Source organism: Branchiostoma floridae, chromosome 13, assembly GCF_000003815.2.
Source record: "Branchiostoma floridae strain S238N-H82 chromosome 13, Bfl_VNyyK, whole genome shotgun sequence".
Taxonomy (NCBI): domain Eukaryota; kingdom Metazoa; phylum Chordata; class Leptocardii; order Amphioxiformes; family Branchiostomatidae; genus Branchiostoma; species Branchiostoma floridae.
The window spans coordinates 7,658,966-7,670,607 of NC_049991.1; the positions used below are offsets into that span (position 1 = coordinate 7,658,966).

Genomic DNA, 11,642 nt, shown 5'->3' on the forward strand with positions numbered 1-11,642 from the left:
ATGGCTTTAATTGTACAAGTGAAACTAGTTCGATGCGGTAGCCTTGACTGTACTTGTAAAAGTGATTCTAGTGAGTTTGAGATTCTAGTGATGTTGCCATGACCTAGTTTTAGAAGTGAAGCTAGTTCGATAGTAAGAGTGATACCAATGTGGTAGCCATGACTGTACTTGTAAAAGTGACTCTAGTGATCATGAGGAACATGTTGCCATGGCCTTAATTGTAGAGTCTTAAGTGAAACTTGTTTGATGTGGTAGCCATGACTGTACTTGTAAAAGTGACTCTAGTGAGGAACATGTTGCCATGGCCTAAATTGTAGATTCTGAAGTGAAACTTGTTTGATGTGGTAGCCATGACTGTACTTGTAAAAGTGTCACTAGTGAGGAACATGTTGCCATGGCCTAAATTGTAGATTCTGAAGTGAAACTTGTTTGATGTGGTAGCCATGACTGTACTTGTAAAGTGACTTTAGTGAGGAACATGTTGCCATGGCCTAAATTGTAGATTGTGAAGTGAAACTTCTTTGATGTGGTAGCCATGACTGTACTTGTAAAAGTGACTCTAGTGAGGAACATGTTGTCTTGGCCTAAATTGTAGATTCTGAAGTGAAACTTGTTTGATGTGGTAGCCATGACTGTACTTGTAAAAGTGACTCTAGTGAGGAACATGTTGTCTTGGCCTAAATTGTAGATTCTGAAGTGAAACTTGTTTGATGTGGTAGCCATGACTGTACTTGTAAAAGTGACTCTAGTGAGGAACATGTTGTCTTGGCCTAAATTGTAGATTCTGAAGTGAAACTTGTTTGATGTGGTAGCCATGACTGTACTTGTAAAAGTGACTCTAGTGAGGAACATGTTGCCATGGCCTAAATTGTAGATTCTGAAGTGAAACTTGTTTGATGTGGTAGCCATGACTGTACTTGTAAAAGTGACTCTAGTGAGGAACATGTTGCCATGGCTTAAATTGTACATTCTGACGTGAACTTGTTTGATGTGGTAGCCATGACTGTACATTTAAAAGTGACTCTGGTGAGGTACAAGTTGTCATGACCTAGTTGTATAAATAAAACTAGTCCTATTGTAAGAGTGACACCAACGTGGTAGCCATATTCAACTTATAAAAGTGACTTTAGTGAGGAACATGTTGCCATGACCTCAATTGTAGAAGTGAAACTAGTTCGATAGTAGAAGTGACACCAATGTGGTAGACAACCTTTTCATAAGGTACTGTACTTGAATGTAAACTTAGTGCATTTCGGCGTTAATATCTGATACTATATATCATATCTATACTATAATTATATAGATCACAAACACGAACTATATAGATTCTAAAGGTGCTTTAGAATCTATCATAGATCCGAATCAATCATTTTATGACTTCTGTAGTCATTATATAATCATTACAATGAAATTATTTAGTAGTAAGAAGTTCAACATTTTCCCATCGAAGCATATGGTTGTGTAGTATGCGAGTATTCAATGTGTAACCGTTGATGTTAATCAAGTGTCTTTGTCGAACAGAGTGGTAATATGACAAAAAAAGAACTCAACTGCCAATGACGTAATGCATCCGTTTCATTTATTTTCGTCACTACTTTATTTGCCACGCTGTCCAGTTTTAAAAATTGTTATGGAAAATTATTAGTAGTATTATTATGACTTTACATGAATCAGAAAACCATGACGTACATGTTGATGACAGTAGCAGTACACCATAACGCATTTTTCACGTTTAGAAATTGCAAAATCTTAAATTGCACAACAACTACTAAAAAAGGAATAAACAATTATATACTAGTGCGTTTCCATAATGGTATCATTTATCATCTTGTGTTATGTTAAAGAGCAATGGCCATATTATTCCCAAAAGATAAAATTCTATAGCTACATTTTTGGTGTATTGAATTATCTGAAAATTATAGTTTTTGATTGAACAAAAAAACATTAGATCTATGTCATATGTAATAATTATTGTAAAATCATCGGGCTATAATTCCTCCTTATCGGACGATGCCACAAGTTTAGGAATGACGTCATTCCAGAGTGCCATCCTGTCAGGGTGCAGCCCTACGTCACTAGATGACGTCATATCCAGGTTCATGTAGGCTGGGTTGACAGGTGTATACTGGGGCCACTCCGGTACAGCTGGGCTATCAGCTGGGCCGCCGGTATGGTCAGACGGGTCCCTGACAAAAACAGATTTTTTGATATTTTAGAATTTCACGATGTTGTAGGCTGTGACAGAACGAACCACCGGCAAGGAGCTAAGACAGCATTTTTGGTAACAAGACAGCTGGATTTAGTACGACATACAAAAGAAGAAAAAAATCATTAATGGCACAACAAAAGTATAGCAGATTTCGTAGGTTCTATTACATAATTACATACCGCACACATAAACAGACGAGTGCATACAGATGCAATGCCTAGTACATATATGAATATCAATAGGCGTGTACACAGCGATGACCTCAGTTTGCGGTGTGACCTGACCCAAAATAACCATACTAGATAGCCCATAGTTTTGATCAAGTAAGCGCGCGTGTGTGTGTGGTTATTTGTGCCTAATGTATGTATGTGTGTGTGTGTGTGTTTGTGTGTGTGTGTGTGTGTGTGTGTGTGTGTGTACGGTGTGAGTGTTTGTTTTGTGTGTGTCTGTGTATGTATGTGTAACGTTAAGTGTTTGTGTGTCTGCGTGCATGTGTGAGTGTGTTGACCATACTGTTTTTAGTTCTGCTTATAATAATAACACCGATCACCGTTCTGCACTGTAATAACTGAAAAGTAGTATGTGCAGCGCACGCCTAACTAAAAGACTTACCCGGTTCGGGCAAAATTAGCCCAGAAAGCCATCATGTCCGCGCTGAACTTCTTGTCATCCGCTGTGTTTGGAATTACGCCTCCGGCTGCTAGATGTACGTCAATGAAGGGCCATCCGGACATACTGGTCGTGTCATCTCCATGGTCACACCCCACCCACTCCGGTCGGGTGGCAGCGCTCGCCGAATGCACGTAGTGGTTCTCGTACAGGTAAACATTAGACCCAGATGCTAAAAAAAACAGGTACTAGATATAAACTTGAAAGTTCTTCTGTGTTGGTAGAAGTCATTCTTGAACTAGTTTAACTGTAATATACAACATAAAAATTGGACCCAAATTCTCGACTGAACAGCACCAGTCTTTGTCAAGGGATAAAGATTCCACTGCTGAAGTGACCAGTAATCTTATTCTCCAATCAGAGGTTGGGTAGACAGTAGTGGCCGGGATTTCTTACAATCCGCCGACACAACATCTGCTTTGAGAATATTGTAATCTCACCTGCGTGTTTGTTTGCGGTGTCCACCGTTGGAGCCACGAACATCTGGTCGCCAGCAAATAGTGTGTACTGGTGCTGCACGGCCATTGGGTCGTCTGGATTGTAACGGTAAACTTCCCTAGCAGCTGCTATGACACTGTCCTTCTTAGCCCCCTGATACAAAAATAAAACACATTCAAGTAACTCATCAATACATCATTACATGACTGTTTACGTTCGGGTTTTGAAGATAAAAATCTTCATTCTATACTAGTGTTGTTTGTGTACGTATCAGAATAAATGTCATTGAACGTAAAGCCAAAATGCAGTTACTCAAGCAACTGGATATGATTTTGGAAACGGTCAGACTAGCATCTACTGGTTTTCGTCAGTGACACATTCCAAAATGATATCCAGTTGCTTGAGTAACTGCATTTTGGCACATCTTATTACCTGGAAGTCTAATCTTCATCGACGTATTCGAATGTAATGTAAAGTATAAAGTTTGTTGGTATTCCTACCTGGTAGGTTCTGTCTATGAGTTTCTCTAGCTCGTGGAGGAAAGCGTCCTCTGTCATCCCTTGCCCGAAACCTAAAGGGCCTGTCAAGGACGGCATCACAAATCCGAACTCGTGGTTGTTGACTCCGAGGAGATACTCTACAGCATTTGCTTGACCGTCGTGGTACAGATCTTTGGGGTGCTCCGGAAGAAAGTTGCCGTCAAGCACGGGCCCGAAATATTCCCCCATTTCACCACTGCCCATCTTCATCATTCGTAGAGAACCTTCCAAGATTTCGTCTGCAGTCTTTTGCCTCAGACAGTCTACCAGGGAAGCTGAATCCTTCGCATCACATCCAACCTCTTTTGCCAACTTTGCGGCCAACTCCAAAGGTTTCGGCAGGACTTCCATTGTGCTATAGGTGCCGCTTTGAGAGATAGCGCGCTGGAAAAGACCCTTACCAAGAGGGGAAGCGACCTGATAACTAACGCTCAAGCCACCGGCGGACTCGCCGAAAATGGTGACCCTGTCCGGATCCCCTCCAAAGTTTTGAATGTTTTCCTTCACCCAGATCATTGCCTCGACCTGTGGGAAGAAAGCATTTCCTTTAAACATTATCATAAAATCTCGCTATCATCTTTTCTTTCAAGCACTAACTATTCTCAAGTCATTTTCATCAAAATAACTTCTAAACTGTTTCATCTTCAATATTATACTTTTATAGTTACTTTGATATACCAAATTTGTAACTTTACGAGTATCCTTACAAGAGGTTAACCCATATAACCTATAACCGTAAAAGTATACCCGACAGTATATTTTGCATGCAAAGTGTGCCAATAAAATTGTATCTTATAATGTATTATGCAAATCATACTAAAAGGAAAACTGTTAGCCCCTTAGCTTGTCCAAGAACTTAAACATCTTTCTACTTGTCTCAGTTGATTTTCTTATATGGCTAATATAATGCCCATACGCCGAACAGCAGTTACTCAAACAACTTGAAAGGATTGTGCGTCCAGTTGCTTGAGTGTGCTTTTCGGTGTACTGTAAATGCAGAAATGTTCGCGGTGGATTAATATTCGCGGTTTTCGCGGTGACCACTTTACCGCGAAATTAAAACCACCGCGAACATTTTTCTATAATGGTATTAGGCTGCAGTCTATGGTGTTACCGCGAACTTAAATCCACCGCGAAAAGTCCCTTTTCCCGCTACCGCGAAATCAAATCCCTGCGAACTTAAATGCATTTACAGTATCTAATTACCCGGATGGCTAACCTTCAACGTATAATGCCATGTTTACAATATATCCCAGCATGCATATCAAGCGGAAGTAGCTCACCTGATCCAGGAAACCAACGTTCCCAGGGGCGTTCTCGTCCCCAGTGCTGAGGAAGCCCAGCGCGCCCAGACGATAGTTGATATTGACCACCACGACGTCTTGCTTAGCAGCCAGGGCGGCAAAGGGCACGACATGTCCCATCCCCATGGACAGGCCCCCTCCGTGAATCCACAACATTACCTGTGCACAAGGGCAATTTCCGTTTAACATACTGGTTGGCTTGTTTCAAAGTTAGTTTGCTGTGGAAGGACTTTCGCCCCGCCTCGAGGCTGACTTTATTTCGGCGACTTTGAAAATGGAGGGACGATACTCTTTCCACGGCTCACTACCTAATTAAGGTAAACTCCCTTTCTCGGCAAACTCTCTTTTCCGGCATTAGAGAATCTTAGCACTAACTTTGAAACTACCAACCCCACCCCCCATCCCCCCACCCCCATAGAATAAAAACCCGCACCGCTCGAAGTCTGCGAGGGAGCTAATATAACGGTATGTTTGAATAAGCCAGTTCATAGTTCTAAGTTCACATGTGCGTAAGTTTCTAGTCAAACATACGCCATTTGAAAGGTTTTCACAGACAATTAGGACCAGGTTCAGGAACCTGTGCCTGATCCTCTACCTACCCCTAATCTATTCTATGACTTACAGGCAATTTGGCATCTTTTTCAACAGTTGGCGTTTCGATGTTCAGCGACAGGCAGTCTTCGTCCATATTGTGGTGCTCAAACTTGAATGGGAAGATCTGAAAGACAACTTGACCTTGCGGACAGAAGGGACCGAGTTTTGTAGCGTCCCTGACTCCCTCCCACGGAGCCGCGGGCTGGGGTGCGCTGAACCGCAGGTTTCCGACAGGGGGCGCTGCGTACGGGATCCCAAGGAAGGTGTAGATCGGCTTGTCCGGTAGGTCGTTGATGTACTGTACAGTTCCCCGGACATCCCCACTGGTGGTGGGCACAGTACGGCCACCATCGTTCCCTTCAGTAGCAGCTGAGAAGATAAGGACTATAACAGCCATCTTAGAACCCACATTTTAATGAGATACGAAAAACAGAAGTTCTACTGCAGTACTAAAGAAACCCACTGATGACCTCATTTGTTGTATGGACGCCTGCTGATAACCAAATTTCATAAACAATGCTTGAGGTGGCTCGAGGCTCAAGGACTCTGAAAACTATCAACTATAAGTTGACCCTACTGGTCCGTCACATAAATAGTCGTTAACACTTTTAATGGATAACTAGTGCGTACTCTCCAAGCAGAGGTTGGTGGGACGGTGCCGGTGGTAACTGTTATATCACATGTCTCGTTTTTTGTCCGCACTCCCCAGAGAACGCGGGACATGACGTTATGGCAAGGTCACAATCTTCTTGGCCAACCTTTGCTTGAAGTACTTTACGGCCAAGAACAAGTAAATTCGTGATTCTCAACGTCCTTTACAGCCGGGGTAGCTCTGACATATAACCTTTGGACCCTATGCAAATTGGATTTCAAGATTTTCGAACCAAGTTAAACTAATATCTCATACAAAACTCACCTTGTGCCCAAAGGCATACCAGTAGCATCAAAAATATGGTCCCTTTGGCCATAGTGAGAGCAAGGGTACGTGGAACTGGAAAATTCAGTAACTGTCTGACGTGGTGTGTTTGTCGCGTGTGTTTGCGGTGATTTAATGGACACGTCAAAGCATGGTGGCAATAATCCACAGGCCACGCCCCCTGAGTAATGATGTCAGCGAAAAGGCTACGTACACATTTGTGACGCGCTAGTTATTTCAAGATGTATACAAAATAGGCTTTATTTCGGAATAGAGGGTTGTCAGTTGTGTTCCATTGTTTTCCTGCAAGAGCAGAGGTCAGCAAAATGCCACCTGTGTTGAATAGCTCACCTGTGTCTCCCACCTGCTGATTACGACAGGTGTAGCTACAGGTACTGAAAGGCACATACACACAGAAAGAAGAAAATATTCCATAAGTGATTATATTTTATTCCATTTTGAAGTTATAATTCTAAAAAAAACTTTGGATTTAACTTTGAACAAGAATGGCAATAAAACATCATTGAAACGGAAAAGATTCTCTTACAGTCTTACTGGAGGTGAACATAAGAAAGACCAAGTATGGGATAAAATGGACTGGATGTTTTAATAGTCCTGTGGTTTAGAAACATCTGGGGGGTGTCTTTTTTCGCCCTCGAGCATTAGTGTTGTGTTCTTCAGAGGATGTCATCTATAAAACTAAGTCAGTGTGGCCTTACAGAAATAAATCATTCATTTTTTTTATTTATTTATAGTGAGACTAGCTGTTAACATAGTTGCTTAGCAGTGACGCTAAAAAAAATATTGTAATTCGGCTTTCGTTACGTTTGTATGCACACGGAACAAACAAACAAACAGTTGTCCATTTAGATGTCAAACAAGGGACGGGGAATTCTCTGGTTGCTTGTCATATCAGTAAACCATCCCGAGTTTGTTGAGATAGCTTATCATCCAATACGTCGTGGTCTTCTCAACCACCCTAGTCAGCTGTGTTGCTGCTTTTGGCCGCATGGTGGCGTTGCCGTTAGAATGTGGCACCATGAAGTAACACCACATCACCACATGTATGTTTGTATATTTTGATTTTTACATTGTATTTAGCAAAATCCCATTCCCTACTTTCAAACCTTCTTCTAGGTCTCCCGTCGTAGGTTGCTGATAAGTTAATGAATATATTCTAATGTTGCAATTTTAACCCACTGAACCCGATTCAACCGTTGTTAGTTTCCGCTCTAATTGTAATTACTGTCTTTTGATACAAGTCGTCTTACTGTTGTTAGTTTGAGTTCTCTTGTGGGTTTTATTTAACTATCAAAAAGGCTGCATCCTTCATTGAAGTCAAAGTGATTGGATATAATGTTCAAGCCGTGTTAAGGTTGCTTTGGTGATGAATTTGGTCTTATAACATTCATATCTTTGGAAGTGAAACTTTCTTTATTTTAGATTTCCATACATTTATTGTATTAAGGGATGCATTAAATCGACTGTTTCCATCCAGACTATTGTCTTTGAAGCAAAAATGCTTATTTAGCCTCTTTGCACTATATAACGCGTAACATTCAATGTAAAAATGGGAGAAACGGAAATAGTAACAGACTCATAATTACATAGTAGTAAGGTTTAATGCCTCAATATGTAAGTTGCTTGCTTACAATTCCAACTCAAATAACGTTAGCGAGCATGGCTTCGTTCCATTAAAATTCTTTACTGAATGTTCCTTCAAAACGACGTACATAAATAACATTGCATTTGATGCAATACTTTATTTATTTACACTATCGTACTTTACAAGCACCAGAAACATTTTCGTCACAACTTATCAAAAGTAAGAATTTTACAAATACTATTCAATTTGATTGTAATCATTATTGTAGTGATGTTGGCGTTGCTATAGTAACCAGTTGGATGTAATTTTCCCTCTGTGACTGATCACTGGCGGTTTCGAAATTCTGTGGGCAACGTCTGTAAAAAGAAAAGTATGAATTTTAGTATATGTCATATTTGCATACGATACGATGCTACAAGGCATGAAAATCTACTATAGTATTAAAGTACCGAAACAATACATTTTTTCACAAACACAAGAATTGGTAGTTTGCATGATAGCCCTTCCACTTATCAATAAGTGCATGTACATGTGGCGTCCAGAATCCATCTGTGCTGTACATATTTCTACATAGCATTACGCAAACAGCTTTAACTTCATTTCAAATTTCCAACACAAGACGGGGGCCGGTACCGACTTCCTACCACCTTTCACCCGTGCTGACGTCACACTTCCGGAAAGTGACGTGTACTCAACATCTGGGTTCTCAAAAACACTGAAGAAGTCCAAAGTCAGAATTCTTGTGCGTGAACTCAAATCTGTCTCCATGCATAGCGCTACTACACTGTTGTTACGAAATAATCACTGCACGTGTGATAAATAGATTACGATAAATGGATATTGAGAGGCGTAGACGTACGTACCCCACAAGGCGCCGACACCGCCCAGGGCCAATTGCAGACCTGCAGCTCCAAGTCGAAGACCAGACCCCCGGGCGGGCAGTCTCGCTGGTAAGGCCCGGGATGTCCGGGTACGCACTGGTAAAACTTGTCACAGTTCTCAGGGTCGGGGTGGATGCCTGGTGCTTTTCCTTCACACGTGAATGTGGCTACAGCATCTTCCTCGGCATGGGTTGGAACATCTGCCAAGACCTATAGGAGAAACAAATAATACAGAAAAAATTAAACCAATGTCCAAAATGCTTGCACGACACCGATAACACTTAACTTCAACATTGACTGCAATTAACCGTGATAGTATTATTCAATTAGCATAACGTCTGTACGAAATGTACACAATTTTAATGTTACTGAAGAATGTTTCCGGATGTTTCGAATCGCCTGCTGGGTTCACCGTGACGTCATTGCAGGTATTGTAACCTTACATCACAACCTCTTCTCCTTTAATTGTCACTTTGATTTTTAATTTTTGGATGCCATTTTACAATAAACGCATGAACATTATACACGATATTAAAATACCCGAATACAAGAATTACGAGCTGGAAGTATTTCTCGAATGGTTCGGTGTTAAAGATCATTTTGTTGTGAACGATTGTATTCAAAATACTATGATTGTTGTTGGAGATGGTAAGAAAATGCTGCATTTTGGTGTGCAATGAAGATAAGAGATTATGTCTATTGACAAAATCTGATGGAAAATCAAAGTGTAATTTTCAAACAAACACTTACCCCGCAAGGCAGAGCGACATTTTCGGGCCAGTCGCAGTACTTCTTCTCCGGGTCGAATACGGGTCCGCCCGGAGCACACGAGCGGTGGAAGGGATCGGCAAACCCGACAACACACTCGTAATACTTCGTGCAGTCCTCGGGATCCGGGTACAGGTCGGGCTCCTTCCCGGTACAGCTGAATGCTGTGATAAGAATTAAGATTTCATGGCATGTCCCGGATAACAAAGCAAAAGTTCAGTAAGGTTCGTAAGATGCATGTAGAAAAATTTTAAAAAGTTTCTGGTGTGTCTTAGCACCCTACTTAAATCTTTAGTGATTTGGGGCTTTGTTGATTCAGAACTGAATTTTGCAGTAACTTACTCTGTTCTGGTAAGTCTGCATGCTATTAGTATGCAAGGAAACCATATTACAAAGTTTACCTTTGGAAGAGGTGGTCTCTGGGATCTTAGTAGGTTCTGCTGCAGGTTCGGTGGTCTGAGGTGTGGCCGTTGTTGTGGACTCTGCAGACGCTTCCGTTGCCTGGGATGTGGACGCTGTTGCAGACTCTGCAGAGGCTTCCGTTACCTGAAGTGTGGACGCTGTTGTAGACTCTGCAGAGGCTTCCGTTGCCTGAGGTGTGGACGTTGTTGTAGACTCTGCAGAGGCTTCCGTTGCCTGAGGTGTGGACGCTGTTGTGGACTCTGCAGAGGCTTCCGTTGCATGAGGTGTGGACACTGTTGTAGACCCTGCGGAGGCTTCTGTGGCCTGCGTTGGGGACACTGTTGTAGACTCAGCAGAAGTTTCCGTTGCCTGAGGTGTGGGCGCTGTTGTAGACTCTGCAGAGGCTTCCGTTACCTGAAGTGTGGACGCTGTTGTAGACTCTGCAGAGGCTTCCGTTGCCTGAGGTGTGGACGTTGTTGTAGACTCTGCAGAGGCTTCCGTTGCCTGAGGTGTGGACGTTAACGTTGTTGTAGACTCTGCAGAGGCTTCCGTTGCCTGAGGTGTGGACGCTGTTGTGGACTCTGCAGAGGCTTCCGTTGCATGAGGTGTGGACACTGTTGTAGACCCTGCGGAGGCTTCTGTGGCCTGCGTTGGGGACACTGTTGTAGACTCAGCAGAAGTTTCCGTTGCCTGAGGTGTGGGCGCTGTTGTAGACTCTGCAGAGGCTTCCGTTACCTGAAGTGTGGACGCTGTTGTAGACTCTGCAGAGGCTTCCGTTACCTGAGGTGTGGACGTTGTTGTAGACTCTGCAGAGGCTTCTGTGGCCTGCGTTGGGGACACTGTTGTAGACTCAGCAGAAGTTTCCGTTGCCTGAGGTGTGGACGCTGTTGTAGACTCTGTAGAAGCTTCCGTTGCCTGAGGTGCGGACGCTGTTGTAGACTCTGCAGAATCTTCCGTTGCCTGAGGTGCGGACGCTGTTGTAGACTCTGCAGAAGCTTCCGTTGCCTGAGGTGTGGACGCTGTTGTAGACTCAGCAGAGGCTTCCGTTACCTGAGGTGTGGACGCTGTTGTAGACTCTGCAGAAGTTTCCGTTGTCCGAGGTGTGGACGCTGTTGTGGACTCTGCAGAAGTTTCCGTTACCTGAGGTGTGGACGCTGTTGTAGACTCTGCAGAGGCTTCCGTTACCTGAGGTGTGGACGCTGTTGTAGACTCTGCAGAGGCTTCCGTTACCTGAGGTATGGACGCTGTTGTAGACTCTGCAGAAGCTTCCGTTGCCCGAGGTGTGGACGCTGTTGTGGACTCTGCAGAAGTTTCCG

At 42.8% G+C, this 11,642-nt stretch overlaps 2 protein-coding genes across 3 annotated transcripts; both read right to left on the reverse strand.

Moving 5' to 3' along the window:
• Positions 1 to 1,562: 1,562 nt before the first annotated feature.
• Positions 1,563 to 6,778, reverse strand: LOC118428824 (fatty acyl-CoA hydrolase precursor, medium chain-like). 2 transcript variants are annotated; one of them, XM_035839046.1, is made up of 7 exons: positions 6,670 to 6,778; positions 5,782 to 6,122; positions 5,139 to 5,318; positions 3,817 to 4,380; positions 3,319 to 3,469; positions 2,822 to 3,050; positions 1,563 to 2,186 (listed from the first exon to the last, which is right to left on the reverse strand). In XM_035839046.1, the coding sequence occupies exons 1-7, from the start codon at positions 6,719 to 6,721 to the stop codon at positions 1,988 to 1,990; spliced, it is 1,716 nt and encodes a 571-aa protein (XP_035694939.1). In that variant the 5' UTR covers positions 6,722 to 6,778; the 3' UTR covers positions 1,563 to 1,987. The 2 variants fall into 2 exon arrangements, with proteins under 2 accessions (XP_035694939.1, XP_035694938.1); XM_035839045.1 differs by having other exon boundaries at positions 5,782 to 6,137.
• A 1,494-nt stretch (positions 6,779 to 8,272) lies between these two features.
• LOC118429423 (mucin-21-like) lies at positions 8,273 to 11,634 on the reverse strand (the record flags this gene model as incomplete). The annotated part of the gene is made up of 4 exons (XM_035839910.1): positions 8,273 to 8,631; positions 9,139 to 9,366; positions 9,907 to 10,088; positions 10,326 to 11,634. Coding segments are annotated over 4 exons (1,752 nt in total), but the record flags the coding sequence as incomplete, so codon positions are not given.
• Positions 11,635 to 11,642: the final 8 nt, after the last annotated feature.